This window comes from Dendrobates tinctorius, unplaced genomic scaffold (assembly GCF_039654945.1).
Source record: "Dendrobates tinctorius isolate UK_male_01 unplaced genomic scaffold, ASM3965494v1 ptg000138l, whole genome shotgun sequence".
NCBI lineage: Eukaryota > Metazoa > Chordata > Amphibia > Anura > Dendrobatidae > Dendrobates > Dendrobates tinctorius.
The window spans coordinates 3298291-3315585 of record NW_027361806.1 but is presented as its reverse complement, the minus strand read 5'-3'; the positions used below and the strand labels follow the sequence as shown (position 1 = coordinate 3315585).

Here is a 17295-nt window from a genome sequence, read left to right as displayed (position 1 = left end):
AAAGCGGTTCTGATCTCAGATTCACCATCACTTTTTAGATTGGAAGACTCCTCTGAACGTCTTGTGTCCGATACCCTACGACACCTTCAGATGTCTACCAACAAGTGAAAAATTGCCTGCGGCACTCATCTAGGACACTCAGGAACTGGGTCACCTTACCCACAGAAAGACGCATCATCCAAAAGTCCTAGGAGCTCATTTGGAAAAATTGCTCTAAACTAAGTAATGGATTGCGTTTGGGCCGGAGTGATGCAAATAAATCTCCTTTTATTTTCCCATATAAAGTGGAACTTTTTGACCAGATACAAGCCTTTGTTAAGCATGCTTCACCCAAAGCCTGGGCACGGTCTACTGCTTAATTTATTTTATACCTTCGGAAGTCTGGTCTGTGCCTTGTTGGGTCAGAGTTGGAAAGGTGGAGTCGGGGGATACACTATTCAGTAGGTGGTTTGAATATTGTGGCTGATTATGGGGCGATAAATCCATTTACCCAATGCAAGACCCACCAGACATGTAGTGGAGCATTCTAGTGCTCGATGCCTAGAACATGGGCTCCAGTCTAGATTTATACTTGATGTAATGTGGCACATAGATGGGTTTTTAGGGTGACACAGAGAATGGGATCTAACAGAACGGAACTGTGAAGGTTGCAGCCCATCAGTGACCACTGATTAAGTCATGCGTGCGCTGCAGGCAAACAATGGAGGAACACGGCACTTGGAGTGGAGAGGAGCTGGTTCAGAAGATAGGGGTCTAATACAGGCTGACATGACAAATCTAGGACTGTTTACACAATTAGTCATGGGATCTAAGGCTCCGTTCACATGTCCATTCAGGCTTTTTGGTTGCCTTTTACATCAGTTATGCGAACAGAAGCAGAGGGTCCCATTGATTCTAATATGGTCTGAGTTCCCTCTTTTACAACGTTTGTTTCCATTCTGAAAAAATGGACACCAAACAGACCCCATAATCATCAATGGGACCCCTCCGTTCCTGTTTGCGTGACTGCTACAAGGGATCATTTATCCCCGCTGTCTGTTCTTAAAATGGAAGAGAAAAATGGAAAACCCGAGCGGATCTGTGAGCGGAGCCTGAGTGGGCACAGTGCGGGTTTGAGGGCAACACATGGGATCTATTCCAGCTGTATCCAGGCTGCAGGATGATGAGAGACACATTAGCAATGTACAAAGAGATGAGCGAATGGAATTCACAATGGAATTTTTTAGGAATTCACTGAATCCAGAGAATATGAACAATCTGCAATTCACTTCACACAAATTTCCTAAAATGACAGCTGAAATTTTGTGCATTGCATAAGATTGCATCAGCCAGCGAAGAATCACAGGACCTCAGGTGCAGCCGGGCAGAGCTCCCCAAAAAGCCTTGCAGCTATTACATCGCATCGTATAGTGCAGAAAATCACGAGGGACTTATAGCCTGTATAAAAGCCGAGGCAGGGAATGCAGCAGCCACTTTGTAGTGAATCTGTATTATAGAGAGGATGTTACAACTTAGCTATAGAGATAGGGAGAGAAAGCCATAAAAGACTGAACAAACTGTACAGATAGTGTGTGACAGCACAGCAGTGACTATTAGCGTGTGAAGAACAGTTTATTGGTTACTACCGTTTACCCACAGCCAGATAGAAGTGTCAAAACAACCTCAACCTAAGGCTGGATTTGTGTTAAACACTTGAAAGTGGTTGGATACAGTCCTAGGAGACCTCAGAGTGTTACACACGTACATTGGAGGCTTTGCAGGACGTCTGATTTGTGGATAATTGACTTGCAACAAATTGAATTTCCTGGGAAAATTCAGCAAATTCGACATTTCAAAAGATCCGCTCATCTCTAAGAGCACCGGCTGCGCGGCGACAGTGCGGACATTAATGAAGTGAAATCTGCAGCACATAACATTACCACACTCGCGCATTACAATAAATTCAGGGAAACTTTTATTACTGAACAGGAAAATCCAAACATAAAACATAGGACAATTCAGAATAAAACCATAACGTCACAGTAATCCGGGTCATACGTGATCCTGACGACTACACACGGGACAGAAAACACTTGACTGGTGCCAAGATGGTGACCGAATAGTGCACAGACGGGAATAGTGGGACTCTGTGCACGCGGACCAGACACACGGACAGATCCAGGATCACTGACATTAGTGAGCGCAGCAAAGACGCAGGAACATTACATGTGACCAATGTATGGAGACTCCGAGGCCGGATACATTACAAGACCATCACAAACGAATGCATCATGTGTATCACGTCATCAACGGAAATGGCGTCTCTGCTTTGACCTCTGTTTTTTTTACTAGAAGAGTCACCTGGTAATAAGCGGTCTACATACAGCAATAAACAAGTGTGTAAGGGAATCCGTCAGCAGAAAATGACTGTTCAAACCAAGCACAGGCGCTCGACATGGACAAACAGTCCAGCGCACCTTCCCACCAACTTGTTTTGCATCTATCTCCACCCCCTGTTCCTTGATTGACAGCTTTGGCTTTATTAGAGAGGAGAGTGGAGATAGATAGCAAGCACGTAAGCGGGAAAGTGCACTGAACTGCTTGGCCACACCTATGGTGCGCCGAGCATTTGTGCTTGGTTTGAACAGTCATTTTCTCCAGACAGACACCATTTATATTTCCCCGCAGCAAAACGACAGGTGAAATGAAGCATCGTAGGTTAAATTGGTTGTCCGGGACTTCGCTTCTTATTATTTTGCGCTGGCTCTAAGATTTTACAGGCAGGTAGTTGCTATCCACCTGGCCGTTCTGCCTGTCACCCATCTATACCGCCTCAAAGTGGTTACAAACTGCTCCTGTGGCTTCCAGTGACGTCACGTCGACAGAGCAGCTCTTTCTTTCTTGCTCTGCTCTGATGATGGAGCGTCTCTGCAGATGTCATGCTGAATGACAGAATGCTCCCCGCTGCCTAACTGCGGGGAGCCAGCTGTCAAGTTAACAGACCGGAAGAGAAAGAGCTGCTCTGCTGACGTGAGGTCAAACGAAGTAGCAGAATCGCCTACAGGAGCGGTCCGCGACACAGATTTGCGCCGGGCAGAACACGCAGATAGTTTGCATCTATCTGCCTATAAAATCTTAGCCCCATAGGAAAAAGTATGCAAAGCGCCGGATAACCGTTTTAACCCATGTAATGCACAGATACGCCGGCTCCTCCAGAGAAAGAGGTTCTTTGTACCTGGCACTGTTGATGCAGCAAGCAGGAATCATCGGGGCCTTTACCAGTTCACGTACAGCTTACGTCACAATGCACATGTCGCATTAATTGTGGAGATACAGACGTGACTATAGAACACACTTCTTACAGTAGATCTTTCCGCATCTTCCACCCGAGTCGGCGTTCATCGCATTATGGTGGCACGGACGACCCGCCCACTGGTCACACACGGTGTAGTCGTCCACCTTTATCACAATGGGTTAATACTTCTATTACATGGGTATCGAGTTCCTGAGTTTATGTTATTCACAGCGGAAAACGTCCAGACCACACATTAGACACCTAAATGAGGAAAGTGGCGATATAATACCACCACATACCGAAGGAAGTCACAGCACCATAGAGAACTCATACGTTATTATGGGGGCGAGCAACCTCATCAGCTCCCCTCCATGGTGGCAAGGTGCTAGCAAGTGGTGGCTCCTCTCTGCCACACGTGGGCCGATCATATACTATTATACATGGGAAAGCTTGTCTTTTAATGGCTGCATGTAACACTAAGGAATGAGCGGCCAATGGAAACTTTCCAAGGGCTCAGGAGCCAAATCAGTGGCACTCATTTCAAAAGGCTGATCAGAGCTTTCAAAATAATAAAGAAAAAAAGACAAAAAAAAAACCCCCCAACTAGTCACATCTTCTTTCGAGTCTTTGTTTGCAAGTGTCTGGGATGTGACGACTGCTGCCAGTCATTGTCAACATGCTGCACCGATGCCAGCAGTGCAGCACGTGACCACCGAAACCACCGGTGATTAGCTGCAGCGTTCACATGCTGGGTGCTTGGAATCAAACACCTGGAGCTGGAAGGACTGCCGGCCGGGGTCACACTTCCTAGGGACCGGAGTGTGCAGCTTCCGGGTAATGATGCGAGAGACTCGCGCAAGTTTCTTGCATTGTACTCGCAAGTTTGACCCCGGCCTTAGGCGATGTTCATACAGTTTTGGTTTTTTTTTTAGTTTTTTTGAGTGAATCTCCTTCAAAATTCTTGGAAAACTCCTATTCATTTGTATACAAAATCGTCTTTTTTTTCTGAAGTGGTTTCCACTTTAAAAAAAAAAAAAAAAAATCAAAACCCGCAGTCTCGGGCTATGTGCCCACGGTGCGTGTTAAAACGCACACCAAAAACCGGACTCCTTCCCAGAAATCGCGTGATTTTACCGCGATTTTCGCGTGCGATATTCAAGCACTTTCCAAGCGATTTGAAGCATCGCTTGGAAAGTGATTGACAGGTTGGTCACACTCGTCAAACATAGTGTTTGACAAGTGTGAGCAGCTTTTTACTATTGAGGCCGCCTATGCAGCCTCATTAGTAAAAGATAGGATGTTAAAATGCTAAACAAAAAAAAAGAAAATCGGTGTATATACCTTCCGGCGTCCCGTGCTGCATTCCCGGGCCACAGCGTTCCCAGTAATCCCTTGCGAGACCTGTGATGACGTAGTCTCGCGTTACTATAGCGATCTCGCGAGACTACGTCATCACTGGACCGTGCCGCAAGGCATTACTGGGAACGCTGAGGCCGGGAATGCAGCGCGGGACACCGGAAGGTAAATATACCCCGATTTTTTATTCTTTTTTTTACAGGGGTATGGTACCCAGGGCCTGGAGGACAGTCTCCTCTCCTCCACACCGTGGGTACCAACCGCACATGAGACGCTTAACTTCCCGCATAGTGGGCATAGTAAGCGATTCTCATGCATTCCTATGGGTGCGGAATCGCGGCAATTCTTTGCGATTCCGCACAAAAGAATGAGCATGCTGCGATTTTTTCCGCGATGCGATTCCGCCGCGGAAAAAAGCGCAGCATTAGCACAGCATGTGCGGAATGCCATAGGAATGCATGGGGGGGCGTTCTGTACACGATTTTTAAACGTTTTTGCGCCGAAAATCGCGGCAAAAACGCTTAAAAATCGCTACGTGGGCACACAGCCTTAGGCTACTTTCACATTAGCGCTTTTTAGCGCTGCGCTTCGTGCGCAATAGAAACGCATGCAAAAAAACCGCATCATGCGTTTTGCATGCGTTTGCTGTTTTTAGGCGCATGCGTTTTAAGCCATGTTACTCTTAAAACGCATGCGATTTTAAACGCAGGCATGCGCATGCCCATGCACACGCCTGCGTTCCCATAGACTGTAATGTGATTTTTTTGCGCATTTGTGCACATGGGGTTTTTTTGACACAGGATGGAGGCACAAAAAAATGCAACAGGGTGCGTCCGGCGCGCCTAGGCGCACACTGCAAAAAACGCATGCGCACAAAAACGCATGCAAACACTAGACCATGTGCACCCATGTTAAACATAGGGGCACATGGACGCGCTGCGCTAAAAATGCTAATGTGAAACCAGCCTTAGATCCATACTGAGCTTTTTTACGTAGATCTGCTCCAGTATCCTCCTAAAACAAAACTGCTCTAAAAATTATTGGAAAATTCTTTAAATTAATTTCAAGTGGGAAATCCGCCGTTTTGCTGTTTATAGGCGTTTTTGAGCATTTTTATAAACAGAAAAAAAAGTATTGCAAAATGCCTGGTGGGGAAAAAAAAGACCACATCATTATTTATTTTGTCAGTGCTAATAAAATGTGCTTTAAATTAGATAAAGGGCTGAAAAAAGTCTTAATGCTTCCAAAACCCTTCAAAATCTCTGGAGAAAAAAAAAGCCTCAAACAGTCCACTTTTCTAAAAAAAAAAAAAAAAATTGTGAGGAACTGGTTGAGAAAAGTTGCAAAATTTTTGTGCAACGTTCCAACTTATTTTTTTTATGCCAAAGTTTTGTAGATTTTTTTTTTTCAGGCCTTCAAAACTAAGTGTGTGAACATAGTACTAATGGCGCTGGGTCTGTGGGGGGAAAGAAAAGTTTTTTGGGGTTCTTTTTCTTGAGTTCTAATATTGGCAACCATTTTTTAATTTTTTTTATTTTTTTAAAAGTTGGGAGAATTTTTTTTTATTTAAGTGGTTGTTTGCTTAAAGTCATAGATGAATAATTTGCCTGGTTGTAGCTTTCATTATTCTGCCCATCTATTGCACTTTATTATATACACCCTGTTCACACGGAGGGGCTCCATACTGTAGATGGCGCAGCAACGGAGATTCTTCATCCACTCTGATCACGGCTGTTTACAAAGTATTAATGTATGTGTGGACTGGGGAAATTTTTTTTTACTTAATTTTTTACTGAAATGCATGAATTTGGCACTGCTTGGATTTTACAGACTCTTTCGTTACTAGAATTATCTAAGAATTCATGCTGGCATCAACTTTGTAACTCTTCATTCTGTCTCTTTTCTGCTCAGCTCAACTTTGATGTGGTCTGTGAGTTAGATAAAAGAACAAATTCCCTGTCAGAAAGAGCTCACTGATGGGTTCTCAGTTAACTCACTGTTTGCTAGATTTTAAGTTTTGTTCAACATCATTTAGTGAAGAAGAGTCACGCAATACTTGCTTTTAGGCCACGTTCACATGTTCAGTAGTGTACATCAGTATTTGTATCAATGTGAGGGTGTGAAGACGCACAGCCTGGCGACAAGCTGAAAGGTAATTCTCTGCAGTTTTCAATTTGTCCTTACATTTCCAGGAGGAATAACAGAGGAACTGTGCAATTCAGAATCCTAAAAGAAACGCCTGAATACTTATTTTTATAAAGGGATGCAAATGCCAAAAACAGACACGTCAGGAGAGGGGACGCGCCCACCTTAAAGGGGCGTTCGCCATGACATATGCCATATGCATACAGCTGGGAATGGAGAGGTGACCTCGCCTGCGTGGCTTTCTCCATTGCCCTGTATGGGACTTCCAATAAGGCCGGGATCACACATGAGAGAAACGCATCGGAAGAATCTGGCATCTAAATACCCGGCACTGGCGCCGGCATTCCGGAGCGGAGCGTGCGGCTGAATAGAAATACGTGCAGCCGCACGTTCCGCTCCTGAGTGCCGGCGGCAGTGCTGGGTATTTAGATGCCAGATTCTTCCGATGCGTTTCTCGCATGTGTGATCTCGGCCTAATCCTGTGTCTATGCTGTAATTAATCGAGACGAGCTTACACCTTGAAGCCCAAGTGTCCAATACTTGAGTGATAAGTCCAAAAATTATCACTTTTTTTAAAAACTAAAAATTACACAATATATACACATGGCCTGATTTCCTGACGGAATTTGAAGAAAAGTGACTCATCCTCTAATCATACAAAAAAAAAAGTAAAGTTCAATTTGAGAAATTCTTTCCCAGGCCCCTTCTTCTGATAATAGGTTTTTATTTTCGATCACACGGTGTCAGATTTTCACATGTGCACCACAGTTATTAAACAATAATCTACAATTATCCTAAAATTATAAATGGAGGAAAACACATTTGGTAAAATGTCAACATGTATTCAATAAGACTAGAACAAAAAAAAAACCAAAAACTTTTACCTATATATGATACACTGTAATGTCACTAAGCGCTCAGGCACAAGGGCGGTGGCCATTTCTGAGCTAAATGTAAGCTTTGAGTCATTTGGTATCCCTGCTATACCGGTATATTGAATTCTCCGGGGGCCAGATTAGTTGCCCCCCTTTGTGTTGGGGCAAATCCTTGTACCCTTATGCTATTACAATTGTTCTTTATATACAAGAGCTGTTCATTCTTAGGCCTGGATCACACTTCCGTTTTTTTAAATCCGTCGTTTTCCGTTAAAAAACGGATCCGCCATGTTTTTGGTGGATCCGTTTTTTTTTCCCATAGACTTGCATTAGCGGCTACCGCGGATCCGTAAAAAAAAAAAGTATCCAAACGGATCCGTTAGCATCCGTTAGCGGCAAAAAACGGAAACGGATCCGTTTGGCAGACACAGAAAACGGATGTGTGAAACAGGGCTTACCATCAGGATTGATTGCCCCCCCCCCCCCCAAGTAACAGCGCCACTCCTCTCCATGAGCCTAAGTCTGGTACTGCAGCTCAGTCCTATTAGAATTAGAATGTAGAGTTGTAATACCAAACACAACCTTTGAACAAGAGTGGCACTTTCCCACAAAAAGAACAGACCCTTTTTTCTACTTCTGGACAACCCCCTTTAAGTGCACAAAAAAACCAAAAACCATGAGAAATGGGCTCTCTAAAGTTAACAAGATTGTTTAAGGGTTTTTTATTTTTCATTAAGGGGAAATTAAAGGGATTGTTTGGCTCCACTTACTTCCACATCCGGTGGTGAGCAGGGCTAGTGACGTCACATATGCACATATCTGCTGCCTCACATGTGCAACACCAGCCCCGATCACCTCCTCGATTACCCTTTTAAAGGGGTTTTCCACCTTTGGAGATCGCATACATTTAGGGCTAAAAATAATTTTTGTTTTTAGGTTTCAATAAAAAAATTTTTTTGCACAGTTTGCCTTTTTATAGCCTCTTTTGGTGGCTGCAGAATGAGCTAACTGAGAATCTATCAGTGAGCTCATTCAAATTAAATCACAGGAGAGTTTTTGTCACCTTTTCTGAGCTCTTAGCTGATTTATGAGGACAGACCACATCAAAGTTGAATGTGTTGCGAAGAAAAGAGCCTGTAAAAGCCAATTATTAATAAGAACCAATTGTAAAAATAATTTTTAGCACCAATTTTTTTTGCATTTAAGTACAAAAGTAAATAAATAAAATATTCCCTAAAGGTCGACAACCCCTTTCCTTCATGGCAGTTGGGCAATAGGGAGGATGCAAGTAAATTGGCATTGTGTGGTTGTGACGGGAAACTTACAGGTGTCAGTGAAAAGGGCCGGGCTTGCACAAATTTTGTGCCCAATTCTGCAAAAATTGTATATAAATCTTAGCAAATTAGAATAGAATTAGAATATTCATAAACAATGTCATCCGGGCGATGATGGATCAGGCTCTGTGTGAGAATTTAAGGCGTTTATCGGATAAATATTGTGATTTAATGCAATTACTTCACTATCTGTGAGTGACTTTAGCCCTCGGTGCTAGAACCGGATGTCTCGTGGTATTAGCTCAGTGCCGGATTGTCAGAAGTGGCCGCAGTGTGCACTTATTCCCGGGTACACGGGGCTGAGTCCGTCCGTCTCTCAGAGGTCGGGCGACTTGTTGATCAGTAGTGAGCAGCAGGTCAGGCATCCGTCCACTTTGGACAACTCGGAATTGGCCACGGGAATCAGCATGTGCTCCTTCAGCTTCTCAAACACCTACAAAAAAAAGTCCAAAAATTAGCCAAAAATAAAATAACAATGTCATCCTGACACAAGGAGAACTTTCTTGTATACTACGAGTATCATATCCTGACAATTTCCAAGATCTTTGTTTTCTGTCAATGAATGGGAACATTGGATGAGATTTCGTAACCTCAATTTTCATTTTCTGTGCTTTCCTTTTTTCCTCTCTTTCTACTAAGAGACTGAACTTAAGTTAAATATATTTGGTAACAAAATATAAAGTTAGTTTATTTTTTTTTATCATTGTTGACTTGGGGGGGGGATTGAGGATTCAAATTTACAATTTTCTTTTTCAATATTTTGAAAAAACTTTTTTTCATTTCACTTTTATTTTTTTCATCCCCTCTGGGGACTTGAACCTGTGATTCCTTGTTCTATATACAGCAATACTACAGCTCCTGGTATGCAGGGAATGGTCCAATATTGCATTATGCACAAGAAATGATGACTTCCAATGAAGCCCAGCCGGTGGCTGTGCTTCATGGGAGTACAAACATGGGGCGACGGGGTCCTTCAGTAGTCGCCCTGAGATTATGTATGGATGGAGCAGGCTCACATGTATGCACATAATATAGGTCTAACCATTCCTGATATTAAAATGAACATTTTAAGATTCCATCTAAAACTTAATATTAGGCAGGGAAATTTTCACAAAGGATTATGCCTGGATTTTCACAGGCAGTACACCAGCTTCATCAGATCAAAGTGATCCATTTAAATAAACTGTGCCATCTGTAGGGTGAAATCTAGTGACAGATCAGTTTTAAACGAGAGGAAATAGACAGATGCTGCCCCAAATTTATCACAGTGGCTCATATGGCCTGATATAATGTCTACACAATCCTGTGGCACAAACCTGTCCTGATCGTTTGTTTACAATGTATCAGTACAGCTACAATGTATCAATCCGGAGTTCCGGCTCTTTCGCTGATGGAGGATTGTCTAGACTGGATACAACTGTAGCAGAACTGACTCTTTTGGGGGGTTTTGGTCTCTGTCTGTAAAGAATGGGGTTAAATTCAGGCTTTATGCCTATACGCCATATCATGGACCTGGAATATGGCGCTCGTATGATCTGTAAACTTACTTTTACACTCTCCGGGAATTCCTCGGGTGCTCGGTGCAGGAGTACGTGACCTTTTCCCGGGATGTTTAAATAAACGCAGTTGGCGGCCGCGTCATCGGGGACGGTCAGCTTGTCATAGCGGTGGTCACTCATCTGCTGCATGGTCTGCAGAACAGCAGAAAGACATCAGAATCCTTAGCATCTATTCATATAGGTTTCCGGCCATATATATCGGGTGAAAGTCATTGGGCAGTGGATCTATATAGCTCAAAATCAACTTAGTGGCTCTAAAGTAGCTACAAAGCTACTACTCCCAGCAGGACAGGAGTTGTAGTTTTGCAAGAGCCGGAGAACGGAGGACCCTGACTTTGGATGAGAGCGTCGTCATCGTTTCTTCCCTTTTCCCTTTTTCATGATTTGCATCGTGTCCCTATAGAGGGAGATCTTCCTGGTTAATGTTCTGCATAGTAAAGACATGTGACTGGCAGATCGTACTCTCTCTGGTGGAAGAAAGTGCAGACTGCGAACTTCCATCATCTGTACAATGTAACCGTCACATAAGACACTGTGCAGACCTGCAGCGGACCCCGGACAGCCAACAGGGCTGAGCTAATAGGTCGTCTGATGTCTCCAGGCACGAGAGATGAAGCTTTTCTATCGCTCTGTCTGCAACAAGCTATCGTTTATCCATGAACTCTTTATCACCAACAAACTCTCCTTCCTCGCCATCACTGAAACCTGGCTCACTCCCTCTGACACAGCCTCTCCAGCTGCACTTTCCTATGGCGGATTCCATCTCTCTCACACCCCTCGCCCCAGCAACAAACGTGGTGGAGGAGCTGGCTTGCTCCTCTCTTATACCTGCTCCATTACCCCAATTCCTTTGCCACCCTCCGCTACTCTTCCCTCGTTCGAGGTGCACTCCGTCCGCATCTATTCCCCCACCAACCTCCAACTGGCTGTCATCTACCACCCCCCAGAACTAGCCATCTCCACGTTTCTCGACCACTTCACCACCTGGCTACTCCATTTCCTTTCTGCTGACATCCCCACCATCATCATGGGCGACTTCAACATCCCTATTGACACTTCCACCCCAGCTGCCTCTAAACTTCTATCGCTCACGGCTTCCCTTGGCCTCACTCAATGGTCCTCTGCGGCCACTCACAAAGATGGTCACACGCTGGACCTTATCTTCACCCGTCTCTGTTCCCTCACTAATCTCAATAACTCACCCCTCCCCCTGTCTGACCACAACCTACTGACATTCTCTTCCCTCACCCTTGCAGGAATCTCAAACAACTCAATTTACAATCAGTCTCTGAGTCCCTTCTCCCTCTTACAGACATAGCTTCCCTTCATGACACAGATGCTGCTGCCACTTTTTATAACACCACAATAACAGCAACACTTGATTCGGCTGCCCCCCTCAGAGCAAAACTCGTACAATCAGCAGGCAGCCCTGGCTGACCAGCCTGACCAAAGAACTGAGACGGGTTTCCAGGGCCGCTGAGCGGAGATGGAAGAGAACCCATTCTACTTGCCAGCTTTAAGTCCACGCTCTCTGCCGCTAAACAAACTTACTTCGCATCTCTCATATCCTCCCTGTCTCACAACCCTAAACAACTCTTCAACACTTTCAATTCTCTACGCCATCCCACAGCACCTCCTCCCCCTCCTCTCATTTCTGCTGAAGACTTTGCCTCCTTCTTTAAGCAGAAGATCGACAAGATCAGACAAAACTTTGGCCCGCAGCCCTCAATGCCCCTCTTAGCTGCTCAGCCCTGTTTTGCAAAAGCCAGCTTCTCCACCATGACAGAAGATCAGCTCTCCACCCTTCTGTCAAGATCACACCTCACCACTTGTGCCCTCGACCCACTCCCGTCTCACCTCATCCCTAACTTGGCCACAGTCCTCATCCCATCTCTAACACACCTCTTCAACCTTTCACTTACAAATAGTGTATTTCCCTCATCCTTCAAACATGCCTCAATCACACCCATCCTCAAAAAGCCCTCCCTCGACCAATCCTCTGTGTCTAACTACAGCCCAATATCTCTTCTCCCTTACGCCTCAAAACTACTGGAACAGCATGTATATCTTGAACTGTTCTCCCACCTCTCCTCCTGTTCCCTCTATGACCCGTTTACAATCTGGCTTCCGACCATATCACTCAACTGAAACTGCCCTAACTGAAGTCACTAACGACTTACTAAACGCCAAGAGCAGGCGACACAACGCTGTCCTTCTCCTGGACCTGTCCTCTGCCTTCGACACCGTAGACCATTCCCTCCTGCTACAGACTCTCTCATCTCTTGGCATCACAGACCTGGCCCTATCCTGGATCTCATCATACCTAACAGACCGAACATTTAGTGTCTCCCTCTCACACACCACCTCCTCACCTCGCCCCCTGTCTGTCGGTCTTCCCCAAGGCTCTGTCCTAGGACCCCTACTATTCTCCGTCTACACCTTTGGCTTGGGACAGCTCATAGAATCCCACGGTTTGCAGTATCACCTCTATGCCGATGACACGCAGATCTACCTATCTGGACCCGACCTCGCCTCCTTACTGACTGACATCCCACAATGTCTGTCTGCTATCTCAGCCTTCTTCTCTGCTTGCTTTCTGAAACTGAACATGGACAAAACAGAATTCATCATCTTTCCCCCATCTCACTCTACCCCTCCACCAGACCTATCCATCAGTGTCAACGGCTGCTCTCTTTCCCCAGTCCCGCACGCTCGGTGCCTTGGGGTGATCCTCGACTCTGCGCTCTCTTTCAAACCACATATCCCAGCCCTCGCCTCCTCCTACTGTCTCAAACTCAAAAATATTTCCCGGATCCGCTCATTCCTCAACCACGAAACCACAAAAACACTAGTGCATGCTCTTATCATCTCCCGCCTTGACTACTGCAACCTCCTACTCTCTGGCCACCCCTCTAGAACTCTGTCTCTGCTCCAGTCCATCCTACACTCTGCTGCCTGACTAATCCACCTGTCTCCCCACTATTCCCCAGCCTCCCCCCTATGCCAGGCCCTTCACTGGCTTCCTATTGCCCAGAGGCTACAATTCAAAACCCTAACAATGACATACAAAGCCATCCACAACCTGTCTCCTCCATACATCTGTGACATGGTCTCTAGGTACCTACGCGCACGCAACCTTCGATCATCTCAAGATCTCCTTCTCTACTCCCCATTATCTCTACTTCCCACAACCGCATACAAGACTTCTCCCGTGCCTCCCCCATACTCTGGAACTCCCTGCCGCAACACATCAGACTCTCACCATCAACGGAAACCTTGAAGAAGAACCTGAAAACCCACCTGTTCCGACAAGCCTACAGCCTGCAGTGATCCTCGGTCTACTGAACCACCGCACGACCTGCTCTACCCTCTCCTACTGTATCCTCACCCATCCCTGTAGACTGTGAGCCCTCGCGGGCAGGGTCCCCTCTCCTTATGTACTTGTGAGTCCCTTGTCTTACACATGTTTATTGTACTTGTCTATATTTCCCCTTTTCACATGTAAAGCGTCATGGAATAAATGGCGCTATATAAGTGCATAATAATAATAATCATGAAAGAGCTCAGTTTTTCTATCTTCTAAAGTATACTGTACGGCTAAAAGACGCCATCGCTTAGATCATGGCGCTCCGACTTCTAAGATAAAGGGGTCACAGAGGAGGTTGGACCCCCCCCACTAATCATTAAAAAAATTCATTTTAAAAAGCAATTTATGTAAATGCATTTATTACGGATTACAATTTTATTTTGCAGTTGGGTCTCATCAAAAATGTTGCACCGTTTAGCTTTTACAGAATCTTGGTTTCCCTGCACATTGCAGGCTGTTAAAATGAGTTAACTGAGCATCTATTAGCGAGCTCGTTCTGATGGAGCATTTGTATTTATCTGTTTTTTTTCTGAACTCATATGTGCTGATTAATGACCACATGAAATTTAAACTAAACTTTGATATGATCCTAAACCACCAATAAAAAAAAAAAAGCTCTGGTCAGAAAAAGTTCACTAATGGATCCTCAGTTGACTCATTCTGCAATATGCAGGAAATCAAACAGTATAAAAAGCAAACATTCTTAATGAAACACAAGTCCAAAAATTAGCTTTAGTCCTAAATAAATGCATTTGGGAAAGAACAATGACCCCTAAAGGTGTCAGCTTATTACTCTTAATCTTTAGCGCTATTCTTTGACTTGTGCACAAGACCTAAAACAGGGCAAAATAGGACTTTACAATATTGAAGGATATAAGGAGAGCAAAAATAATCTAAAATCACCTGTCCAGCATGCAATTCAGAGTTGCAAAATGTCTCCCGCGACAATGAGTCAACTGGGAATCTGTCAGTGAGCTAGTTCTTAAGGGATATTTAAACTTTTTTTTATCTGAGCTCTTTTCAGCTGATATATTACCACCTCAACGCTCAGCTCAACTTTGATGTGGTCAGTGGTCATAAATCAACACAGAGGAGTTGAGAAAAAGACAGATTAACGGACAGTATTTTTATGAAGGATCTGGTATACACCAGACTATGATCACCGTAAACTATGTCACTGTCACCGCAATGTGGAGCGGTAGAGACGTTCTCAGGAGTGATGGATGGTGGGTGCTGGAAGGAAGACCCAAAAAGGTAAAACCAAAAGTATAAAGTTGGATTCCGTTGCAGCCATTTTTGTGTGTACTTGTTCAGTGTTTTCAGATCTATTACCCATCTTACCCACAATAAAGTGAAAGTTTCAGAAACCTGACTCTGAGCTAATGCTTCCTTTGGCTTCACAGGAGTATAATGACGACATATGTTTTATCTCATGGTCTGGGCTCTGCACCGTCATGGGATCCCACATACAAACTATACCAGAGGATGCTTGTGCGACGCTCGGAGAGCTGCACAGTGATCAGCGAACATGCAGAGGGAACACCCTTTAAAGGGAATATGTCAGAAAGATCAACATTCATATGCAAATTATGCATTAAGTGCTATGGGCGTGACAGAGCACTCCCCAAGCCACTGCCTCCTCTAATTTTTTACCCGCCCAGCACCAGATTCTTTAACTTGATTGATAGCTCACTATCTGATGTTTTGGCCTGATGCTTGATAAGAGGCTGGTGGAAAAAACTAAGGAGACAGTGGCTTGGAAAGTACTTGATCATGCCCAGAGCACTTAATGCGTAATCTGCATATGAGTTCAAACACTAATTTCTCAGGAATGCAGCAACAGATAGAAGATAAAAAAAGGCGTCAATGGAGCTATATATCAATCTGTTGCTGTATTCCTGAGAAATCTGGGAGGGAAAACAACTTCGGAGACACTGGCTTGGGAAGTGCTCTGTCACGCCAAGAGCACTTAATGCTTCATTTGGGTATAGTAACATAGTAACATAGTAATTAAGGTTGAAGGGAGACTTTAAGTCCATCTAGTTCAACCCATATCCTATCCTAACTTGCCCTAACATGTTGATCCAGAGGAAGGCAAAAAAACCCCATGTGGCAACAGTAAGCTTCACATTGGGGAAAAAAATTCCTTCCCGACTCCACATACGGCAATCAGACTAGCTCCCTGGATCAACGCAATATTAAGGAGACTAGTGTATATACCCTGTAATATTATACTTTTCAAGAAAGGCATCCAGTCCCTTCTTAAATTTTAGTAGTGAATCACTCATTACAACATCATATGGCAGAGAGTTCCATAGTCTCACTGCTCTTACAGTAAAGAATCCGCGTCTGTGAGTATGCTTAAACCTTCTTTCCTCCAGACGTAGAGGATGCCCCCTTGTCCCCGTCACAGGTCTAAGAGTAAAAAGATCATTAGAAAGGTCTTTGTATTGTCCCCACATATATTTATACATTGTAATAAGATCACCCCTAAGCCTTCGATTCTCCAAACTAAATAACCCCAAGTGTAATAACCTGTCTTGGTGTTGCAGACCCCCCAGTTCCCTAATAACCTTGGTCGCTCTTCTCTGCACCCGCTCCAGTTCAGCTATGTCTTTCTTATACACCGGAGACCAGAACTGTACACAGTATTCTAAGTGTGGTCGCACTAGTGACTTATATAGAGGTAAAATTATGTTCTCCTCATGAGCATCTATGCCTCTTTTAATGCATCCCATTATTTTATTTGCCTTTGCAGCAGCTGCTTGACTCTGGCCACTAAATGTGAGTTTGTCGTCCACCCATACACCCAGGTCTTTTTCAGTGACTGTTTTGCCCAGTGTTTTACAATTAAGCACATAATTATACAACTTGTTCGTTCTACCCAAGTGCATGACCTTACATTTATCCCCATTAAAGCTCATTTGCCATTTATCAGCCCAAGCTTCTAGTTTACATAAATCCTCCTGTAATATAAAATTGTCCTCCTCTGTATTAATTACCCTGCAGAGTTTAGTGTCATCTGCAAATATTGAAATTCTACTCTCTATGCCCCCTACAAGGTCATTAATAAATATGTTAAAAACAAGCGGGCCCAAAACTGACCCCTGTGGTACCCCACTGCTAACCGTGACCCAGTCAGAGTGTGCTCCATTAATAACCACCCTTTGTTTCCTATCCCTGAGCCAGCTCTTAACCCACCTACACATATTTTCCCCTATCCCCATTGTTCTCATTTTATGTATCAACCTTTTGTGTGGCACCGTATCAAAAGCTTTTGAAAAGTCCATGTACACCACGTCCACTGCATTCCCTTGGTCCAGTCCTAAGCTTACCTCTTCATAAAAGCTTATCAGATTAGTCTGACAGGAACGGTCTCTTGTAA

General features: G+C 44.3%; 1 protein-coding gene across 2 annotated transcripts in view; it reads right to left on the bottom strand.

The window, feature by feature from the left end:
- Positions 1-1931: 1931 nt before the first annotated feature.
- The window catches only part of DDAH1 (dimethylarginine dimethylaminohydrolase 1), an 86814-nt gene continuing 71450 nt past the window's right edge, over positions 1932-17295 (bottom strand). For both annotated transcript variants that reach the window (XM_073544403.1, XM_073544404.1), the window contains exons 5-6: positions 10532-10675; positions 1932-9417 (exon numbers count right to left, since the gene is read on the bottom strand). In XM_073544403.1, the coding sequence (XP_073400504.1) occupies positions 9301-9417; positions 10532-10675 (261 nt within the window). In that variant the 3' untranslated portion in view covers positions 1932-9300. The remainder of the gene's footprint in view (positions 9418-10531; positions 10676-17295) is intronic.